Raw genomic sequence first — 23182 nt, forward strand, 5'->3', positions numbered from 1 at the left:
ATGTTATTTTCTATTTCTATGCCTCTAAGCACAATAATTGTGACATTTTGTATCGCACCCCGGCCCGACAGGGGGCGCTGTGACCGCATTGTATCCTCAAGCCATCGATCATCTGACGAACCCTCAGCTGGCCCTCCACTAGTTTTTGACAACAACGATTTTGTCGACAATGTTCACATCTTCACTACCTGCTTTTAACTGACATAATCAACTATCACTCCGTTGCCTTTTTTATCCTTAGAGGTTGTACGTTATGGAGTCGTCTGCGCCCAAAAGGTTTGTGTTTGTTTGACTTATTTTAAACGTGCTTCCACTACGAACTCCCAAACGTTAGCTAAAAGGCTAGCTAACGCAGGCGGTAGCCGTTTCTTAGGTTGCCAATGCTACTTTGGTGAGCTTTGCTTTCTTATTCAATTTTATGTCAGTTAACCATTTTACAGGCCGCTCTTTACCAAAATTGAAAGCCCTAAACTATTTCTGGTCTGCACCATCGTTGGTATAGGTTACCAACGCGGCGCATTTGGATCTAAGCTGTGTTATTATGTGGACGTGTAATACAAAGTAATAATGAGTTGCTTGAGAGGTTAGAACAGCTTCACACCTTCTTGTAAAACAAATTAGTCTCCGTGTCATATTATGAACAAAATGACTAATCCATAAAATAATTGAAATAAACTTTAACCCTAAAACTTTCGATTCTTTCTATTATTTCATTTGAGCCCTATAGAACATACTATTTCGACTAATCTGTTGTACCTCAAATACTTTATAATGATTACTGGTTTACTGTATGTGACGTCTCACCACAAGACGTTATCGCCCCAATCCGGCAAGGTTTTTTCCCCAGTGTTTGTACGTTTTTAATAAATTGTTACCAACTGCTCATTTTTCTTAACCTTATTGCATGTAGGAAACCACTAGCTTTCATTTATCATGGTCCTATGGTATGGTAATGTAACTTTCAGCATTTCTTTTAGTTACATGGTTATTCTGATGTTATCTTTGATTGGTTACAGCAAACTGAAAAAGCTGAGCGAAGACAGTCTGACCAAACAGCCAGAGGAAGTTTTTGATGTTCTAGAGAAACTTGGCGAAGGGTACGTTGTTTAACCCCCATTTATCCACTTGGGTGTTCTTGACTGAAAATATGTTTTGGACAGAGCTTACAGCCTTTTTAATTAAGTTATGTTAAACTACATTTTGAATATCTACTATAAAATGCACTCAGATAATGACTGACTGTGTGTGTGTTTATGTTTCTTGGTGTAGTTCCTATGGCAGTGTGTTTAAAGCCATTCATAAGGAGTCTGGCCAGGTCGTTGCTATTAAACAGGTTCCTGTGGAGTCTGATCTACAAGAGATCATCAAGGAGATTTCCATCATGCAGCAGTGTGACAGGTGAAAAGAGAACATTACTGAGACCCATGCTTAAATGACTTTGAAATTCTCTCAGCTGTGTGTTTGTTTAGCTTGTTTGTGTATTTATAAATGTTGTTGTATATACGTTGTCTTTTTCAATTTTCAATGTTTGTAAACCTGGTATATACATATATACACGTATATATACGTGTATGTATCTGTATGCATATATATATACATATGTGTGTGTGTGTGTGTGTACAGCTTTTATTTTATATATATATATATATATATATATATATATATATATATATATAAAAGCTGTACAATGCAATGTAATTGCTTCAGAGGACTATTCCTATGTGTTTGATTAAGATGCATAAGTATCTTTAGTTACTGTGACATGTAAGTTTTCTTGTTCTGTTCTTGTTCATTTCCTCACTTCTGCTTTTTTGGTTACAAATCAAACTTTGTCTTCTCTTTTGATAACCACTCTGTGTTGCATTTCCCTACAGCCCCTACGTAGTGAAGTACTATGGGAGCTACTTTAAGAACACAGACCTGTGGATTGTCATGGAGTACTGCGGCGCCGGCTCTGTCTCTGACATCATCAGACTGCGTAACAAGACAGTGAGTACTTAAAGAGGAAAGTACTTATGTGTGTATATATGTGGCCTCAATAAAATGTTAGTGGTTCATAGAGTTTCAATATTCTGTATCTGGTCAAAAACGTAGAACACAGAGCCAATGGAACACAACTGCTACTGGGTGGAAAGGAGAGGGAGAAATACACAAAGGGAGATTGAGGTTTTGTTTAAAGGTTCTGTGCTTGTTTTCGGAGGCCATCTGTTGATGTAAACGCTGATATTTACATCATATTGCTTTTTGGCTGCTGGGATGGTAGGAAAGTCACAGTGCCAACACATACTGCATTTTTCAGGATATCTTGTTTGTAGTAATAGACTAATAGGTATAGTAATATGTTCTCGGTAATTACTCGCATAGCAAATTTAACTAACTTGCAAAACTAATATAATAAAAATAAAATTACAATTGTACCTTTGGTTACACATGATTTATTTTCCATTTTTCATATCTAAAACTTAATTTTCCTTTTTCTTTGCACATCAGTTGACAGAGGATGAGATAGCAACCATACTGAAGTCCACACTGAAGGGTCTTGAATATCTGCACTTTATGAGGAAGATCCATCGCGATATCAAGGCAGGAAACATCCTTCTCAACACTGAGGGACACGCTAAACTGGCAGACTTTGGAGTAGCTGGACAACTAACGGTAACATTGTAATTGTTCTTCCATCAGAGTGGAAGTTCTTATTCAAGTTCTAATCTAATCTGATAACAGGTCATAAAATTACATTTTCTCTCTGAAGGACACCATGGCAAAGAGAAACACTGTGATCGGTACACCATTCTGGATGGCCCCAGAAGTGATCCAGGAGATTGGCTACAATTGCGTGGCTGACATCTGGTCCCTGGGCATCACATCAATAGAGATGGCAGAGGGAAAGCCTCCCTATGCTGACATCCATCCCATGAGAGTAAGTGCAAACTTGAACAGAGATTTTCTTTGTTTGCTAGTGGGTTTAGTCTTGGATCTAGGTACCTTTTTGAAAAAAAAAACCTTCCTTGCAACATGTTTTTTTTTCTCTAGGCTATCTTCATGATCCCCACCAACCCTCCTCCAACATTTAGAAAGCCTGAGCTTTGGTCTGACGATTTCACAGATTTTGTCAAGAAGTGTCTGGTCAAAAACCCAGAGCAGAGAGCCACTGCAACACAGCTGTTACAGGTTGGAAGAGAGAGGGGCACATACACACACAGATGAAGTGCATTCAGAGTGTTATTAAATCCCCTTCACTTTTTTCAATTTTGTTATGTTACAGCCTGATACTACAGTTGTTTAAATTCATTTTTCTTTCCTATTAATCTACACTCAGTACCCCATAATGATAAAGTGAAAACAGTATTTTAGAAATATCTGAACATTTTGACTTCCACACTAAGAAATACATGTGCAAACAAGTATTTATTACTAAAATTTTGTTGCTGCTTCTTCTTTTAGCAACATTTCAGGAGGCAGGTATGCAAGTCAATAAGCCAGTTGACCTGCCAATTTAGGGTTCTTTTGGGCATTATGTGCCTGCCAGTTACCATTACATTACTGCAGCAAATACAACAATAATTCGTCTCTTAACAGATGTTCATATGAGTTACCTAAATCTAACTATCTAGCTAGCTTTGTGTGTGTGTGAGAGAGAGAGAGTTAGACTGCGTACTGCAAACTGAATATTTTGACATATTATCAAAATGTTCAAACAGTTTTATAAATTTGTATAAAGTTGTGTGATATATTTTTTTGAGCTATGACCATTTGTTCAACAACAGTGCTCAGCAATCAAATAAATGGCACTAATCTGCCATTCAGACTAGCATTTTTGGCTTCTGACAGCTCTGTCTCCAAAAGTATACAAGCCATAGCTTAGATATTTACACATATGAATCAGGATATTTGTAATGTGTTCACAAGTAGGCGAACATTTTGCAACAATTATGTCTGTGTAGCTTACAGATTAGACGACTAGCTATGGTTACAGAATTACAAATTAGGGACTTAAGCTAGGCTGTTTAAACTGACTACTTAAACTGGTAACTCAACCAAGCAGTCAACCCTGTTTTGTGAAGAATCATAGATATACATTTTATTGTCTTATTTATGCCCTTCAACTAAAATATGATTGTTAGGGTATCTAGAAATGCAAAAAGATTTTTTTTTTACCTCTACTTTCATGTGTACTTCTTGTCATTTGCTGCTGCAGAACACCACGCCACTTTCAGTTTTTTTTAAAGAGTTAAAAAGTAAAAACTGAGTTATAACATTGGCCTAAGTATCCTAGTAGCCTAGTAGTAATTTCCTGTCATTCTTCTTTGCAAACCCTCTTAAGCTCAGTCAGGTTAGATGTGGACAGCGAATTTCAGGCCTCTCCAGAGATGTTCAATAGGATTTAAGTCAGGGCTCTGGCTGGGCCACTTTAGGACATTCACAGAGTTGTTCCTAAGTCACTCCTGTGTTGGCTTGGCTGTGTAGATTGTCGTCATGTTGGAAGGTGAACCTTCGGCCCAGTCTGAGTTCTGAGCTTTGGAACAGATTTTCATTGAGGATATCTGTGTACTTTCTTTATTCAACTTTACCTCAACCCTGACCCTTCTCCCAGGCCGTGCTGCTGAAGAACACCCCCACAGCATGATGCTGCCACTACCATGCTTCACTATAGGGATGGTATTGTGCAGGTGATGAGTGACACCATGTTTAGAATTGAGGCCAAAACGTTTTTACAAAGGGTCTGAATACTAAGAGCAATATGATATTTCTGTTTTTCCTTTTTCTTTTATTTGCAAACATTTCAAAAATTATTTATTTAAAATTATAAAATTATTTTCACTTTATCATTATTGGGTATTAGGTGTAGTTTTATGAGGGGGAAAATATATTTGAACAATTATAAGGCAGCAACATGACAAAATTGAAAAAAGTAAAGTAAATTCTGACAACTTTATGAATGCACTGTAAACACATATTACAAGCTTAGTTGTATACATTCAAGACTGTTGTAGATAATGTTAAAGGTACAAAGTAATATATAGACAAATTGTAATATAGTACAAAAAGTAATCTTTTTTTTTTGTTCATACAGCACCCATTCATTAGCCAGGCCAAGCCAGTCACAATCCTCAGAGACCTGATAACTGAGGCCATGGAGATGAAAGCCAAGAGGCAGCAAGAGCAACAGAGAGAGCTGGAGGACGATGATGACAACTCTGTATGTATCTAGAGATGTTCCAACAAAAGCAACAACCAGCATGTTAAAGCTATGTGTCAAATGATTTTGTATGTTGCAGGAAGAGGAGACGGAGGTAGATTCCCACACTATGGTGAAGTCAGGCTCAGAGGGTGCAGGGACCATGCGGGCTACCAGCACCATGAGCGATGGAGCACAGACTATGATTGAACACGGTAGCACTATGTTGGAATCAGACCTGGGTACTATGGTCATTAACAGTGATGATGAAGAAGAGGAGGAAGACCAGGGATCGATGAGAAGTGAGCACAAACACTTGATGTAAAGAATTCATGCAAAGTCAAATGTGGTCACGTTGACACTTTGGTACACACTACATACTAGCAGCATAAAATACTTTTTTTTTTTTTTTTATGACAGCAGTGATAATCTACACCCACTAGTAGTGATGATAATAAACCATTCTTAGGAAGAAATTTCTTTTGATTTTGTGAAAGCAGTTTTAACAAAGATTCTGACATTCACTAATATTTTATTATTTTGGATTTATTCGTAGAACAAAAACTCCATAGCCTAAACACCACACTTAAGCATGTTTGGGTGCTGCTTTTTGTGCAAAATAGCTGACCATTGAATTTTTATCAATTATTCTATTGTATAATATAATACAATTTATATTACAATAATATTATTATATATATAATATATATATATATATATATATATATATATATATATATATATATATATATATTATATTATATTAATATTTAGTTAATATAATGGGAGCAACCAGAATGTGCTTTCACCTTAAGGTTACAATCTGCAGTTTAAGAACAAGTAAAGAAACCGATATCTGAAAAATAAATTTAGAAAGATATTGGTAAACGACGCCCTGTGGGTTTTTTGTTGTTGTTGTTTTTTTAGACCATAAACTGAGAAACAGTTTAACACTTTCATCATTGATTTCTGATGACTTATTTAATAGTCTAGGACATTTTCTTCAAAATAATGTTAACAGAATAATTTATTTGTTTTGTGTTTTTTGCATAGCAAATCTAAAAAATAATTTGTGCTAAGTAAATATTCTATCTTCTCTGTAGGGCACACAGGCCCACAGCAGCCGATTCGCCCATCTTTCATGGATTACTTTGACAAGCAAGAATCCAACAAGGCAGCCCAGCAGCAAGAAAACTACAACCACAACCAGCCACAGGAGTCCGGCTACCACATACAGTCACAGAATGTCTTCCCAGACAACTGGAAGGTGCCTCAGGATGGAGACTTTGATTTTGTGAGTAATGACTGTTGTTATGACTGGAGTTAATAATGGAAATTGTTGTAGTTTGACCTAAATTATACACCAGTGTTTGTGTGGTTAAAACTAACAGGCTAAAGAAGCATTAGTAAGAAGTATTATTCACAACAAAACACTGAATATTACTTGTTCCCAACACATCAGTTGAAGAACCTGGATTTTGAGGAGCTGCAGATGCGTCTGAGTGCCTTGGATCCCATGATGGAGCGGGAGATAGAGGAGCTCCGGCAGCGCTACACTGCCAAGAGGCAGCCTATCCTGGATGCAATGGATGCCAAGAAGAGACGACAGCAGAACTTCTGAGCCTTCCCCCTCCGGTTTCTCAAAACCACCATTATCACAAAAGTATTGAAAGCAGGCTGCTATATTGACTGACTGCTAACTAGCCTCTGAATGAAGTTAGAAGCCTCTTTTCTTGGGTGACATACACTTTGGGTTCTGGAATCCACACCTATTAGCCTTGTTTAATAGTGGTGGAACATCTAGATATTGTTCCTACATTTTGAATCTGTGATGTTAGTTTCCCATGCATGCTGTTCAGGAGTGCAGCCAAATAAAGAACTGAGCCAAGGTGATTACGCATCTGAAGTAAATTCCCCTTAATCCAAATGAAATTACCATTGATGTTACTTCTGGAAAAACCCAGGCCAACGTTTTACCTAGCTCACCAGCAGGGGTTACAAGCAATGAGGTCAATGATGTGGTCATTCTTCATCAGACTTTTCACTTTCAGTGTAAATACAATATAGAGCCTAGTTTGGGAATACATGCAACAAAAAGCTACGGAGGTTTGTCCTTGACCAAAGACAATCAAGATGTTGATGAAGTTGCTAATGCCTTAAAAATTTTAAAGCCTGGTTTTCAAAATAAGCAGTGTAATAAATACCAAGTTGTTGGAAGGCTAAATCCATATCCTCACTCTGAAATGAGTTGAACTGTGGAAAGCTGCGAATGTGAACCATCTGGAAAAATGGTGATGCAGATCATGCATGCTTCAGTTTCTTGTTTGTGGACCAGTCGATTCTAAATGTATTTCATCTTTGTTATTGTTTATTTACTAAATTATGTTCTGAATTTCTTAATACATTCAGGTCACTTTGTTGACAGATACTGTGCATCTAAGTATCTCATACCGCACGCGTCCCAGTTATACATCCCTCTCTGAGCACAGGCTTTACCCACAGTTCTTCGTGAATAGAAAATTAGAGCCTTTACTTAACGCCACAGTTGCCACAGCCTTTCCTTCCCATTCCAGCAAATTCATTCCAAAATACTGTTACCACTTCTATTTTCGTAAGGTTTTTCAGCGATTGAAAAACCCTCCAGCTTTATTTTAAAGTTCTAATGATTGTTTGTTGTTGTTGTTCAAAGTTAGGATTGATCAACCCTAGAGTCCAACATTATCTTGTATGTGAAGCAGTTGAATTGATTATGGTTCAGGGCTCAGAGGAAACGGCAGCCAAGCATGACTTGCCATATTGTGTTTATGGCTGTAGTTCCCCTCAGGAGAAACACATCAGGTTGATATAAGTCTCAGTTTACTGATTCTGTATACTTGAGTATATAGGAGCCGCTGCATCAGCCACACAACTGCTCTCTGAACATCAGACAGTTTTTAGTGCATTAAGCAAATTGCCCTGCAGCCTGTATGTATGCACCGCTGTTTTGTGTGAATGTTGTTGCTTTCCATATCTTGAAGTTGAGGTGGGGTGTTAATGAAGGAGTGAAGCTTGATTTGTATTTAATGCCACATGCTTCACGCGTGCTGGGACACAAGCTCATTTTTGTGTTTAAGAGTTATGTTTTTCACCAGGGAACGGTTCCTGCTCAGCACGCATTTAGCTAAAATGACAAACATATTTTACGTTCTGTAGTATTCGCTAACATCAGGTTTTTTACCATTCTTAAATATCAAATTCAGCCTTTGCAAATTAGTTTTACTTTTTCAATGTCTAAAAACCCTTATAATACTAATTAAGGGAACAAACTGCTCTGTATTGGCTGGAAAATTTGTTGTCCTGGTGATGTAGATTTTGAGCTTTAACTTATAACGAGCCCTTTGAATGAATCATGACTGTCTTTACATGTGTGTGCACTATGGCTGCAGGGTGCTGTTACATATGAATGATAATATGCAGTCCTGAAAGTGTGGTTCAGCTCACTCTTACTGCATATTATGTAACATTTTAATAATACAATCTCAAAAGTAGGACTGTTATACTATCATGCTGTATGTCATATCTGATGTACAGTATGGATTAAATGAGCTAACATTTTTAACATGTCCAATTCTATCAGTGCTGTCTCAGCTTAGGAACGATGATAATTTGTTTTTCATTAACATTCTTGCCGTTGGTTGTTTTCAAAATTTTCAGTGCGTCTGCAACTTACGTACAAGTTTTCACGCTTTAGTAACGGTTGAAACTTGTTTTGTGTAAGTGACACTGGTTTAAATATGGTAGCTGATTTGGCTGTTTTGCCCTTTTGTCAAATAGATCTGGCTTAATTTCTGTGTGTTTTAGCCAATGCATGTTTATAATAATGTTTGCTATTTAGTGGAAGGCTCTTATGTAACCTGCAAAAGAGCTCTGTTAAAATGAAAGATGGACTATTTTCCGCTTTCAACAAAACTTATTTGATCTGTACAATAAAAAAAAATGCCCATATAAATCACTGACTTTGTTTAGAATCAGCCATAATATGTATACTTTTTGTTATATCTATATGATTTTGTCTTCATTTATTTTATTGTCACTTCTGCTATATACTGACTTCGAAGTATAGAGTGGAATGTAAACATGCTTCAACCACTTAATTTATTATCTTTTGTTTGTAATACTTTAGAAATTTTGAAAAGGTGCAAGAAATAATAAAAGTTACTTATAGTTAACCAAAGCTGTAGAGAACTACCTTTTTTGTATCTCTTGCTTATATATAGTGCATTCAGAATCTTCAGACAACCTTCACCTTCTTTTTAATTTTGTTATTTTGCAGCCTGATACTACAGTTAAGTTCATTGTTTTCTCATTGATCTACACTCAGTACCCCATAATGACAAAGTGAAAACAGAATTTTAGAAATGTCTGTAAATTTAATAAAAAGAAAACTGAAATATCACATGTACATAAGTATTCAGATCCTTAAATCTTTTGGGGTATGACACAACAAGCTTTGCAAACCTGGATTGGGGGATTTTCTGATATTCTTTGCAAATCCTCCCAAGCTTAGTCAGGTTGGATGGGGACCATTGGTGGACAGCCATTTTCAAGTCTCTCCAGAGATCAATAGGGTTTAAGTCAGGGCTCTGGCATGGCCACTCTAGGGAATTCAGAGTTGTCCCCAAGTCACTCTTTTGTTGTCTTTGCTGTGTGCTAAGGATTGTTATCATGTTGGAAGATGAACCTTCGGCCCAGTCTGAGATCCTGAGTGCTGTGAAACAAGTTTACTATGAGGATATCTTTGTACTTTGCAGGCCCTGCTGCTGAAACCACCCCCACAACATGATGCACCACCATGCTTCACTGGTTTTCCTCCAGACATAACGTTTAGAATTGTGGCTAAAAAGTTCAATCTTGGGTTTATAAGACCAGAAAATCGTGTTCCTCACAGGCTGGGAGTCCTTTTTTGCAAATTCCAAATTGCCTTTTGTGTGTTGGCACTGAAGAGACACTTCTATCTAGCCAGTCTGCCATAAAGTAAAGAGCGGGGAAGGGCTGCAGTGATGGTTGTCCTTCTCGGACTTTGTCCCATCTTCACACAGTATCTCAGGAACTCAGGCAGAGTGACCATCAGGTTCTTGGTCACTTTGCTTACTAAGGCCCTTCTTCCCTGATGTCTCATTTTGGATGGCTGACCAGCTTTTGGAAGAACCTGCAGTGCAGCGGAAGTTTTTGTAGCCTTCCCCAGATCTGTGTCTTGCAGTATCCTGACTCTAAGCTCTGTAGGCAGTTCCTTTGACCTCATATATTTTGCTCTGATACAGTATATATTGTCAGGTGTGAGGCCTTCTATAGAGAGGTGTGTAACTTTTTATATCATGTCCAATCAATTTAATTTATTACAGGTGGAATCCAATTAAGGCGTAGAAACATCTCAGCAGAAATCATATAATCATAGGTACAATAATTTTCAGAGGCACCTGAGCTAAATTTCAAGTGTTGTTGCAAAAGGTCAAAATACTTGACCCAAAGTGATATTTCGGTTTTTCATTTTTAAGAAATGGACAAACATTTCTAAAATTATGTTTTCACTTTGTCATGATGGGGTACTGAGTGTAGATAAATGAGAATTATTTTGATATTTTGTAGTATCAGGCTAAATGGACTCAACACCAGTTGTACCTTAACTCTTTAAATATGAGCGCCACTTGTTTTCATGTGCATGCTATTGATTCTGCAGCATGGGCCACTGTGGTGCAGGAAGGTAGAGCGGTTGTCCACCAATCTCGCAGTTGTTGGTTAATCACATGCCGAAGTGTCTCATAGCAAGACACTGAACCCCAACTTGGTAGAAAAGCTCTATATAAGTGCAGACCATTTACCATCTTGTATACAGACATTACGGTAGTCACTCTTCGCCTTCCTGCAAATGTTGTTTCACAATCATTTCTGTGAGAGGCAGTCTGCGGTGAAGGAAGCCTGGAACAAAGCTGGAAAACATGTCTGCACTCCTCAGGAAGATCGTTAACACTACATCTGCCCCCGCTGCCATCGGTCCATACAGGTGAGACAACTTTGCCAACAGAAGTGGGCATCTGGCTGCAGAAGCTGGTTCCCAAAAGGCACGAGAACGAGTCACATGGACAGGGGTGGAACTTAGCGTTCGTTGAACTCTCCTGTTTGATTTCACCCAGCGAAAAAGTACCAAAGTTTAACTTTATCCGGGCAGCAGAAGCCGTGCAGGAGAAATCTCAATTCAACACACACACACAGCAGAGTTTTAAATGGCAACTATTCATCGACAAATCCCTCACACACCTAAAGCTCCTGTCAGACAGGGGATATACAGGTAAGGTTTCATGTCCTGGTAAATACCAAATAAACATTTAAATAAGGTACTGTTTGGTTTTAAAATACCTTGCTTTAAATCAGTTGGAGTCGTTAATGCAATTTTAAGTTGTATTCTCTCTTTCTTGTTCTTGAAGTCAGTGTGTAGGCTACACTTGCACATATTGAGGGATGTTCCTGCTGTGACCAGTTGCTTGTGAATGGGTGAAGTCTGAATTATCTTGTCAAGGAGAATTCACATTTAATTCACTTTAAACAAGTTTCTTCAGCAACTGTTTGAAAGTAAAAGTACAAAAGTCTAGACTTTTGTACTTTTACTTACATAAGAATTTGAATGCAGGGCTTGTTATATTCCTGCATCGTAGTACTGCTGTTTAAATAATTAGAACATCTGAATACCTCTTTATCAATAAACCAAGCCACTTTTCAGCAGTGATCAAAAAAATAAATATTTGTTTATCTACACTTTGTTCATTAACATTAGTGTGTGGTAGCTAACTACCACTACTGAGTACTGTACTTAACAGCTTTTACAGCTTTAACTATCACTTATTTTTTTGTAGATGTAAATACAAAATGTAATAAATTAGAATGTATTATCATGGATTAACCATCTGTTAGTCCACAAAAAAAAAAAATAAAGCGGGGAAGCTCAAACTTTGCTGCCTGTGCCATTTTGGTTCCACATTAAGTTACCAGCTAACATTGGCCCTTATTTTAAATCAATTTTTATAATTCTCCTTTGCCATGACTTTCTCCTAATTAAACTGCCTTCCTTTCTTAAGTGAATGTGTTCAAATGTGTTCATTAATGTGTTCAAAAGTGGGATTTATAGTGAGTTGGTGTAAGTGTAATTGAAAGAATGGACCCAGAAAATAACACAAAATAAACAAGGAAAACACTGAACATTGCAGGCTGATGATAAAGTACGTGTTTATGTCCTGTGCATTATCCTTAGCCAGGCGGTGGTTGTGGACAGAACCGTGTACATCTCCGGTCAGCTGGGGTTGGACGTGGCCTCTGGGCAGCTGGTAGATGGAGGAGTACAGGCGCAGGCCAAACAGGTGAGATTCACAGGAACAGATGATGTTGATTTACAGTGCTTGAACACCAGATAACCGTTCAAACCTTTGTCTGCTCCAACAGGCAGTGTGACAGTGAGTACATAAACAATTTTAATAAATTGTAAATTTACATGTAAAATTACAAAGAGTTGTAGAGCAGTAATTTTTAGTCTTTTATAAAGAGTTAAGTCTCACAATGTTCAACCCAGTATGATGGTGTGGACTCCTCAGCATTTAAGTTACAGTATTAATTTGAAGTTAATAGGCATTTCTGCTTCTAAATTTAAATTTTAAGTAAAATCTACAATGACACTTTTTGTACTCGTAGTTTATTTAATTTATATATATGTTTAGAGTAAAATTTTAACTTTCCCCAGTAACAGCGAGAAAACATATAAAATAAATAGATACAAACATGAAAATATATAAACTAAGCAAAGAAATTAACTCATTACACCAACTGACTGATCAAGATAACAGGATGTTTTCCAGGCTCCATTTGATTGGTTATTAGAAAATGTAAATATTCAGGAGCTGAGTGTCTTTACTTTGTCCCGGTATTAGGCTCTCATCAACATGGGGGAGATTCTCAAAGCTGCCGGCTGTGACTACAGCAACGGTGAGACCTCACCACTGTCTCACTATTCAGCATCAAGGCTGCTTGTGCTTTATGTGACTGACAAAACAACTCTTGTTATTTCAGTGGTGAAGACGACTGTGCTGCTCGCAGACATCAATGACTTTAACAGTGTCAATGAGGTCTACAAGACATGTAAGTTAACATAGACATATTTAGTTGTTAATTTTCATGCAGATTCATTTAAGTTCCCAGACCTTGAATAAATACATTCATTTAAATCAGTGACTATTCTTCCCTCATAATTAGTTAGTAGTTAGTTAGTAAATATATAAAAGCAGCTTCTAATTGATATGCCGGTGGCCAATCGTGTCTCATTTACTTTATTCTCCACTTATGTCAGTGCACTTGTTGGATTTTGCCAAACATTGTTCCACACACAGTTCAGAAACAGTTCTTTGGCTTGAACCAAAATTACCTTTTATCTTTTTCACTGAGAGAAAATTTACCAAATATAAATTCTCTCTCTAGTTTTGTCTTTGTTGTAGATTACAGTATGTTTAAATGTCTCTGTGCATGGAGCTCATAGTGGACTACCAGAATAAATGAAATGCAAATGCAAAATAGTTTTTAATTTACCAGTCATTCATTCTGTTTTTCATTAAAAGGTCACTGATTTTAAGTTTACCTTTTTCATTGTGTTCACTAATGTTCCTACCTTGTTTTCTGCTTTGCCATTTGTGCATATGTGTGCCACTTAAATATTACATAAAATCCAGTGCACAATTTAACAAAACAGAGGCAGGCAGAGTAACTAATTATTCCCAGCTTCCTTCTTTTGGGTTCATGAAGAGATGAAGTGCTTAATTGTTTCATTGACATGATGGGTGGGTTTAACAGCCACCTGACAGACAGGCTTGCTCAGCTCTGTTTCTGTTATGTGAATGCAGCCTCCTCTCAAAGGCTGCTCTGTTTGGACATCGAAGCTGCCGGGAGTTGTAAATGGATACTGCTGTCCAGTCAAACAGATGTAAACCAAGCCCTATCAGCAAGCTTTGCTGTACAGGCCATTGACTTTGGTGAAGTCCAAAAGCTGCCTCCCACCTCTACATTCTAGTCAACCCTAAACCACAGACAGGAAACGTGAACTTGATAAGAGGAAGTGGAGGACACTGGTCCTGTATGACCAAAAGTCATGTGAATTTTACTTCTCAGCTGGCTGGTTACAGAGTCTAGCTATGAACATAATATTTAGCTCATAACCTCTTTAATAAAATCTTTTTTTTGTTTGTTTGTTTGATGGGTTATCAATAAGTCTATGCTGGTGTATATACTGATAATAAAGGCAAATTTAAACACATATGTTTAAAAATATCTTTAAAGGACAAATACTATTAAATGTTAAAAACTTTAAAAGTCCTTATAACTACTTTATCATGATGGTATAAATGTTTATAGAGGGTTTATTTGACTGCTAAAAATAGTGAAGCATTTTAGTAATACAAAATATTCTGTAAAGGGTTTGCAGGCTGTACCTTTTGAGTTCATGTTAAAATTTGTTAACTTTTATTGTGTCCTACTCAAGCGTAATTTCTTTTTATTTGGCTTTTAAATTCAACCACACCAAAGACACCTTAACATCTGGGAAAGTGTGTTTAATTTAGGGTAGAATCAACTGATTTTGGTGTCTCTTTATTACATGTTAAACGCCAGACAAATACATTTTTAACGTGACAACCAGTTGTTATGAATGGCTTATTACATATGTGTAAATAACTCATTTACACTGGATAAGCTCTTTGATGTATAACAGAAAGTTGGCACCCAGAAATAGAAAGATCAATTTACCAGTGGTTATGAACTAACTTGTTTTCTGTCCAGTTTTCAGCAGGAATTTTCCGGCTAGAGCTGCGTACCAAGTCGCTGCTCTCCCCAGAGTAAGTACGAACTAAACCCTTTACACCAGCTTTTGAGCTGTGGAGGCCAATGGTACACATGGTACACCACTCAGTATAGATAACTGGGTACATGCTAAGTTAATCATCCAGGTTATAAAGCTGTCTCTAACACGTGGAGTTGAAGCTTGATATGCTGACAAAATGCAGACAATCCCATAGATATTCCATACAATAATGGTTTTGTCTCTTTTTCTCGCTGTCGTTTTCTCCTCAGGGTGGACTGGTGGAAATTGAGGCGGTTGCTGTTGTTGGTCCTCTCTCTGACTCCTGACTAGTCGGCCAAACGACAAACAAGTTGTAGTCTAATCACAGAGTCACATTATGAGGGCGGAATCGTCTTTCTATATGTCACAAGAACAACCAAATCCTATGACTTGCTTTTATATATTCAGATTTTGACATAAATTGTTTCAGTTTGGCCACTAAGTTTAATAATATCAGTATTATTCTACTGGAAGCCTTTAGATTATATCTCTAATTCAGCGGAATTTAATTTAAAAGTACATATTGATGATTATGTGTGACTGTATTCCTTCTTTTTCTTGATGCTGTTTCTGATTTATTAACTCATCTCTTGCTTTATGCCAGAAAAAATCAAATAGACATTTGAACAGAACACGTCTTAGAAATGCAGTAAACCCACAGATGTATTCATCCTGCTTCAATAAATTAACAACACATGTAATTTTTTTATGCTGTCTTTTTAATTTTGTGACAGTTCATAGCTTGTAGAAGATTCTTATTCAGATATGAATTTGAAGTCTACAGTACACCAGCTCTTCATATTCATTGTAAACACAGTTGTAAAATCCAAGCCAGCTACCAAAGCAGAATCGATCATTTAATATATTTTGGCTTTAGTTTTCTTAAAATTAGAATTTTACCTACAGAATGATAAGGTTGATGATAGACATCTGCTATTACAAATAACTATTTGTAATTGCATATAATTAATAAAAATATTTTTTAATTAACAAACAAATTATTCTAAAATTACTACATCATCTAAGAATAAACACACATTCTAAGTGCTGTAGCAGAAGTTGCAGCTGTACACCATCATTAGCAGAAGAAGGCACAGTGATTGAGGAACACTGACTTAAAGTGGTTATCACATGCGTGTGCACCTTGGCAACAAGTCAGTGTCTCTCTCTCTCTCTCTCTCACACACACACACACACACATACATACTGTTAGTCATACATAACAATGTAAGACACATCCATCCAAACTCCTCTGGACAGTCATTCATGTTGCACTTCACTCGCTGGGATCTGGAAACACAAATATAAAAGGAAAATATGTCAGGATGACAAAGAAGTGATAGATCATGTGACATAGTGTGGAAAATATAGCTGAGCTCACCTGTGGTCTCCACCGAATCACCTGCTGTGGCCTCTGTGTCTTCATTTTTTAAAGAAAGAAAAAGATGTATAAAAATGAAAAACAATCACATTTAAAGGAGCAGATTTAATTAATTTTTTTTTTTTTGTCAACCATGAGGTCTTCAAAATGTCTGCCCAGTACAGTGCTCACTGTATTGTGACCATAATCCAACCCTGTTCACTTCTGAATCCAAATAACAGAAATGCTCCTTGCTTTAGGATTCTAGACGCAGTCGGGGTGGCTGTAGTTTTTAGTCAGTACAGTAGATCCACCACTAAATATGCCAACAACCACTGGATGGATTGCCAACGCATTTTCTACAGATATTTGTGGCTTTCTTATGAGTGATCCTACTGGTGACTTTGTTTCTTGTTTCAGTTTCCACTAAGATAATGGAAATAGTGTTTTTAGTCGCATGTCTTTTTGGGCTGCGTTCTTAATCCCCCTTGGGAGAAACAATGTAAACTTTAGTAACATTTCATCTGCTAAAAACATCAAAATATGAATTTCCTTATAATGACAAGTTACAACTTGTAGCTTTCTTTCAATGAGATGTTTCTTTAATACTGTTTCCAAAGATCCAATCCCAACCTCACAGACCCTAACAGAGCTTCTATGTTAGGACACTTGATCCTAAACTAAAGGCATGGAGGCTCAGCAGGACTGACATTTGTCACCAGTGGAAGCCCAGCATGCAATGACATGCTCCAATTTCGGTGTTGACCTAATGAGGCCACAGTGACAACTATGTTGGCAACACACGTACAAATGTTACGTGTACAGGCTAAACTGAAGGTGACCGTACATGTGATATTAGTCTTTTGCAGCATCTGTATTTCTTTATTCTGGAGTTGTAAATGATTTTGCTGCAGCAAGTGTAACCAGCTTTATCAGAAACACATCAAAAGCACAGACCTGATGAAGCTGCATGTAAATGGTATTGGCATTAACTGCAAGTTTTAAAACTAGGAATTCAACATTAGGATTCAGAGAATTGCTAATTCTTAGTATCACAGATTTCAACCTTATTGAAGGTGTGTTTTGCCATAAAAATAGAAAAATAAAATGTTGGTAGTAATATGAAGGGATGCAAGGTAATTCTTACATTGCATAGGTGCTCACAAAGTGGCTTTGCTACCTCGTCCATCTTTGTTTAATGGCCTACATTACAGTGACAGACAGTTTGCATTAGACACAGAGGGAAATTAAGAGCTGACCGCATAAAACTTTGGCTGCTCATCATTTGCATCATGAAGTAATACTGTAAGTGAGCTGACAGCTGCAAATTTAATACTTCACTGTGTCACACAACTCTCTGTGGAGCACTGTAATGTTCGCAATGATTATTTTATCAAGTGTGCATCGCTTCCACATGCTCTCCTACAATTTGGAGCCGAGGCTGATATGTATTATCTTATTTATATTTAGCATATTGCCCTATTCAAGTTTTAGCATCACATATATTCGGACAATATTATAATCCCCATCTTGTCCCTTAACATCCACATTTTCCCTAAATAAAAAAGGTTAAATGCAACCGCTTCTGAACATTTTGTGCCCCATCGTAGATTAATAATGCCTAAAAATTTTAGGTTTTTCCCGATACTTAACACAAGTGGATTAAATCATAAGTGACAGCTTCTTAGATACAGAAAATATCTTTTGTCACTAAAGCAAAACTGTAGCTTCATAGTTTTGTTCTACAGCCCTTGTTAAGTGTAACAGCCTCAACACACTGTAGTTATTATTCAACAGGCTATTCATGCATGAGCATACAACGCCACACTTCATATACACTGCTGGAAGGTAAGTACCTACATTTGTAATCAATCCTCTATTGAAAAAACTCCAATACTGAACCAACTTTAAATATAATTCAGAAAATAGTTATAGTCTAAAGTATATATTGCGTCGACTAAGTACAAGTGTGACCTTTTAATGCCAACTAAATAATTAGATGTGTGACTCATAAACGCATTCCTGTGAGCAACTTGCTGAAGCTGTTTCTGTTGTTGGATACCACCTGGTTGCCGTCCTTGCACTGAGACTAGGGTGGGTCTACAGAAAGACAGAAGGGACAATATGACCGTGAGGCAGCCTGTGATCACGAGGTCACTATACGTGGGAAGCAGTGCTCAGGTTACTGCTGGTCAGTGGAGACAATCCTACAATTGTACATTTTGTCCTTAGTAAGTTCACTCATTGGGATATGTGAATATTTCCTGTTAGAGAAAACAGTTGGTTAATGAGGCCCACAGGTATGCAGCTCCACCCTTATTAATTAACTGCTCAGCCTGACTGTTGTATATAATTGAGAGGTGGGATTCCAAGTGACAGTCGTTCATGATTTAAATAAGTTTGCAATTAAAATATCTGTACAGACCTTATTTTTTTTTGTGCCATGTAGGGAGTAGAAACAACAAGAAAACATCAGTCACTCAGGTTTGACGATGTGTTTTTTTTTTCTTCGCTCAAACCTACCTTGCTCTGGAGTTGCAGCTGCAGGCTCTGGGGAGCTCGCCACTGTCTCAGGGGAACTGTCTGCTGCCGGAGCCTCTGCAGGAGATACTGCATCTGCAGCAGGTTCGGCCTGCTCACCTGCAGGTGCAGCTGCAGCAGTGCTGCTAACGGATTTGACAGCAGTGGCAGGTTCATCTGCTGAGGTAGACTCGGCAGTTGTCACTTCCTGAAGAGTTTCGCTGTCTTCAGCACCTATGCCATTTTCATTGGCCACCCCTGTTAGGGTCACAGGACTGAGTATTACACAGTCTGTGATATAAACATAATAATGTTGTACAAGTAGAGAATTAAAAACAAAATGGTTTCGCTGAGGTTACCTTGTACCTGTAACAACATCATAAAATGATCTTGGTGCTTTGGGTTCAAACTTAAGTCATGCATTTGTTACAGGTTTGTGACTCAAACCTTAGGTGTCCCTGTGTCTTAGACATCAAACAGCTCTAGTCCAGACATTTGCTCTAATTTCTCTGCTGTCTCTAATAAATATGTTGGGAAAATAATTTATTGATGCCTCCCAATGTGGTGCCTAACTGCTGTGTTACTGGATCAAGCTCCTTGCTCTTTAAGTTTTGTTTGTGTTGCAGACATAATAGCTATGAGTTTACTTAATCCAAAACCAGTGGCAAGAGATAATCTATGACTAGTTATAGGTGGTATACAACACTGAAACAGCAGAATTATATTTGGTCAACTGTCCCTTCTTAAAATTCTTGGGAATATGGATAAAACATATGCTGTTACTACTTGCCGCAGTTCATTGGGCAAGAGAGTTAAAAAAAGTATACAGTCTTCCACTGACACATTAAAACAACAAAAAGTTAATGATTATGTGAACTGTGGTTAATAAACATTACCCCCACAGTTCACAGTTTCGTCAAGAGGCTGCTGTATATTTATCAATACTGTGAATCACATCCTTGAACTTTTTTCTGGAGGATTTGCATTGCAGTATTTGCATGGATCACGAAAGTCTTAACCATCTACTTTCTATTTTCAAAGTTGCTTAAGGCGAAGTGGATAAACAAAGTGCTTCATGAAGCAGAGATGAGGTCATTATGGAGCCGTGTCACCAAAACTGGAAGCTCTGACAGGGCAGATTCCATTTCTATAATGCTAAATGTTATGTCTGTTCAAACATGGGAACAGACGAAATGGCAACATTTATGTTGCCATTTCCCCACTCCACAAAGAGTGTATTCTTTAAATGTGCTAAGCACTGTCTTTTTCAAGTCTGTGTCAAAGTTTCAAAGGGTTATGTTAAAACTTTTTAGTAATCTTGTGCTGTAAACAATCTGTAATCAAGAGTAAATACATCAAATGAAGTTTGCTGACTAAAGATGGACACACTGGATGGATTGTTACAATACTATAAATGAATAAACTCAGGGTTGATAAATGTCAGTCTTCTTTGAGTATCAAGTAGCATTAAGTAAAGGAAAAAGGCCATATGCAAAAATAAGAAAACATCCTGACAAATTTCCATCTGACCTCTTCGACTCATAAAACCCAAAAGAGAGTTGTAAGTGAAGTCTGAAGCTCCACCATCTTCAGCCACTTTTTTGACTTTTATGGAGGTCAGAGATCAGGGTCACACATCACCTATTTTATGGGACTGTGCATGCGTTTCCAAGCCTTTAAGGCAAAAATTGGCTAGTAGGTCTCCAGCACAAAGAGAAAATGAGAGTGAGAGACTACTTTTTGACCTTTTTTTTACCTGCAGTACCTAATGAGGCCGATAAGAACTGCAAACATTTGTTGGAGTCATAAAAAATACACCATGAAGCCACAACATTAAAACCAACTGATGAAAACCACCTGATGGTTTTAATATAAGAAATATTATATTGTAATTATTTTGCCATAATTACCATGATCAGTACTATTTAAAATAATTGTTTTCTTTGTACAGTATTTTTACTTAAGTAATTTAATAGTCTTCTTATTATTTTACCTTGTATCACACATTGTATCACATTTTACTGTGTATAGAGCTGTGTAGCCACAGACTGAAGAGAGTGGCCATGATGACCCTTGTCCTTCATGACATGATTAAGACCGCCAGTATTAATGTTGTGGCTGATCAGTGTAAATTATATTTAAGCATTAACAATCTTTTATGCAAACACAGGATTTAGAGTTGATGTTTTTTGTCTAAAACGTTTGTTAGTTTTTACCACAGCTGAGCCACCTCTGATCCTCCACAACAAAGGGTTGCCCTTAGTGGCTTCTCCATTTCCTAATGAAACCGTAGACTGTCACCAAATCGGCTTTCATGCCACCATCTCTCTCGGGAAGGACAGAGCCACAAACCCCTGTTTGATAATGACTATATAAACTTTCTCATCCTGTCATTATGGAGTTTTGGAGCACTAAAAATAAAGCCACCTGATACAGTATCCAGACAAATAGGTGTTAGTTTGCATGTAGACATCCGTATCAGAAGAGCGTTGCCTACAATTAAATGAATGGACAAAAGTGCACTGTATATGGATAGAAGTTCACTTTCAAGGTCCCACAATTACCAACAACATTTTACATCTATTTATAATACGTACTCACATAAAAGAAACACTAAAAGAAATATATTACAGCCCTTAACATCTCTGAAGTGAATCCATGTACGGTTCTTGGTGGCGTGCTGCTTTCACATAATGCAAAAATATACATTATATATGCAAATTATGAAACTAAAGTGTATCAGAATATATTTTACATTTCTACAGTGTTATTTTCAGATACGTCTACTAAAAATAATCGTGTTTAACCGTTTAAAATAAGCTTCTAATGAAACCCACCTGGTTGCACGTACAACATATATGATTTGTATTGTGAAACAGTTTCTAGAATAAAAGTTTGCGGATCACCTGTAGCACTGGCTCCGTTGCTCTCCTCGGGCTTAGCACTGGGTCGAGTCGTGTCTACCGCTGAAGTTTGAGAACTGGTGGAGCATCCCATCCTGTCCTGTGCACATGGAGGACTGCTTGGTTGGAGGCTCAGGGTGAAGAGGTGAAGACGGGCTGTCCTTGCACTGGTGACGTCGAGCATACAGTAGATACACACCTGTAAATGGAGAGAACTCCAGGAAGAGAAACACGAGGCTGCTCGTCGAATTCCTTCACTCCCGTGCGTAATAGTTGCTACTCGCTCCAACGAATCCTTGTGTTGTGGTTGCACGTCGTAAACACCGGACGCTCAGGTGAACCAACTGTGTGCGGTATGTGTTGTGTTTTGTAACTTAGCCTGTTTCCTAGAGGCCGGCAGAGAGAAAAAAATCTGACACTGACAATGTGCCCTTGAGCCAAACATCATAATGTCGAGTTAATCTACTTGGCAGAGTAATGTCCAAGAGAAAAAGAAAAGCAACATACCAAAGCCAGAGCAATGTCTTTCAAATACAGTAACAGTAATAAAATATAATAATATAATAAAGAATAATTAGTATTAAAATACTAAATTACAAGAGTCTCATCGACTACAAGTAAAAGTCTTGCGTTTATAATTTTCACTTCAAACGTATTATAATCAGTGTTAGAATATGAATCACACTAATTTCCACAAGTAGCAATGATTTCACTGCAGAGTGTCAAATATCAGACATCAGTGCCTTATTGATCTGAACTACAGAGGATTTCTTTTTCTAAAAGTTAATTTTCAAGATTTTGAGCTTTTGTCAAAAAGGGGACATTAGATTTTTACCATTCTTTGTAGTGTGGAGGGACTATTAGCCTGATATTGAAACTGAATGTGCACATGTGAACCTGTGACCTGAGAACAGAGAAGATGTGGATCAATACACCATCAAGCAAAGTGAGGCCCAGTGCACCATACGCAAAGAGAATGGGAACTAAAGGAACTGGAGACACGGAGATTAATGTAAGCTTTTCCATTGAAGGGGAAGCGCTGTTATTGTTCTGGGCTTAAATATATGTTATTAACCACATTTGTGTCTCATATTTCAGGGAGGAGTAATGATTTATTTTTAAAACAGGTCACAAAAGAATCAATCTGGACCCAACAGGTGTTTAGACCTGGATCCATTCTCATGGTAAATATGGATTGTTACAGTTGCATTTTATTTGAAATCTAAAAAAATGTATTATTTTAATAAGCTATATAGTTTTTCAAGCATGTTCTTCATTGGTTAGCAGCACAGGCAGACTGTAGTTTGTGGACA

General features: G+C 37.4%; 3 protein-coding genes across 5 annotated transcripts; 2 read left to right on the forward strand and 1 right to left on the reverse strand.

Annotated features, from left to right (window-relative positions):
- Positions 1 to 108: 108 nt before the first annotated feature.
- On the forward strand, positions 109 to 9392 carry stk3 (serine/threonine kinase 3 (STE20 homolog, yeast)). Of its 2 annotated transcripts, XM_067499968.1 has the most exons (11): positions 109 to 276; positions 1017 to 1097; positions 1270 to 1398; positions 1875 to 1989; positions 2491 to 2655; positions 2753 to 2920; positions 3034 to 3171; positions 5075 to 5200; positions 5280 to 5481; positions 6283 to 6473; positions 6642 to 9392. In XM_067499968.1, exons 1-11 carry the CDS (start codon positions 254 to 256, stop codon positions 6798 to 6800), a joined length of 1497 nt encoding a protein of 498 aa, XP_067356069.1. In that variant the 5' UTR covers positions 109 to 253; the 3' UTR covers positions 6801 to 9392. The 2 variants fall into 2 exon arrangements, with proteins under 2 accessions (XP_067356069.1, XP_067356079.1); XM_067499978.1 differs by lacking the exon at positions 3034 to 3171.
- A 1666-nt stretch (positions 9393 to 11058) lies between these two features.
- LOC137125111 (2-iminobutanoate/2-iminopropanoate deaminase-like) lies at positions 11059 to 15787 on the forward strand. 2 transcript variants are annotated; one of them, XM_067500083.1, is made up of 6 exons: positions 11059 to 11219; positions 12462 to 12567; positions 13132 to 13186; positions 13271 to 13339; positions 15026 to 15081; positions 15317 to 15787. In XM_067500083.1, the coding sequence occupies exons 1-6, from the start codon at positions 11155 to 11157 to the stop codon at positions 15371 to 15373; spliced, it is 408 nt and encodes a 135-aa protein (XP_067356184.1). In that variant the 5' UTR covers positions 11059 to 11154; the 3' UTR covers positions 15374 to 15787. The 2 variants fall into 2 exon arrangements, with proteins under 2 accessions (XP_067356184.1, XP_067356195.1); XM_067500094.1 differs by lacking the exon at positions 11059 to 11219 and adding an exon at positions 11243 to 11504.
- Positions 15788 to 15929: 142 nt separating this feature from the next.
- Positions 15930 to 22234, reverse strand: si:dkey-284p5.3 (uncharacterized protein LOC557830 homolog). The gene is made up of 4 exons (XM_067500068.1): positions 21873 to 22234; positions 18970 to 19224; positions 16468 to 16506; positions 15930 to 16376 (listed from the first exon to the last, which is right to left on the reverse strand). The coding sequence occupies exons 1-4, from the start codon at positions 22051 to 22053 to the stop codon at positions 16363 to 16365; spliced, it is 489 nt and encodes a 162-aa protein (XP_067356169.1). The 5' UTR covers positions 22054 to 22234; the 3' UTR covers positions 15930 to 16362.
- Positions 22235 to 23182: the final 948 nt, after the last annotated feature.

The sequence above is a fragment of the Channa argus genome, chromosome 1, assembly GCF_033026475.1.
Source record: "Channa argus isolate prfri chromosome 1, Channa argus male v1.0, whole genome shotgun sequence".
In the NCBI taxonomy this organism is placed as follows: domain Eukaryota; kingdom Metazoa; phylum Chordata; class Actinopteri; order Anabantiformes; family Channidae; genus Channa; species Channa argus.

Coding starts and splice junctions, on each gene's coding strand:
- si:dkey-284p5.3 (XM_067500068.1), bottom strand. CDS start 22,053: ATGCTCGACGTCACCAGTGCAAGGACAGCCCGTCTTCACCTCTTCACC. Junction 19,225..21,872: donor CAACGGAGCCAGTGCTACAG/GTGATCCGCAAA, acceptor TGACCCTAACAG/GGGTGGCCAATGAAAATGGC. Junction 16,507..18,969: donor AGCTGCAACTCCAGAGCAAG/GTAGGTTTGAGC, acceptor TAAAAAATGAAG/ACACAGAGGCCACAGCAGGT.
- stk3 (XM_067499968.1), top strand. CDS start 254: ATGGAGTCGTCTGCGCCCAAAAG. Junction 1,098..1,269: donor CTAGAGAAACTTGGCGAAGG/GTACGTTGTTTA, acceptor TTCTTGGTGTAG/TTCCTATGGCAGTGTGTTTA. Junction 3,172..5,074: donor CTGCAACACAGCTGTTACAG/GTTGGAAGAGAG, acceptor TTGTTCATACAG/CACCCATTCATTAGCCAGGC.
- LOC137125111 (XM_067500083.1), top strand. CDS start 11,155: ATGTCTGCACTCCTCAGGAAGATCGTTAACACTACATCTGCCCCCGCT. Junction 12,568..13,131: donor TACAGGCGCAGGCCAAACAG/GTGAGATTCACA, acceptor TCCCGGTATTAG/GCTCTCATCAACATGGGGGA. Junction 13,340..15,025: donor CAATGAGGTCTACAAGACAT/GTAAGTTAACAT, acceptor TTTTCTGTCCAG/TTTTCAGCAGGAATTTTCCG.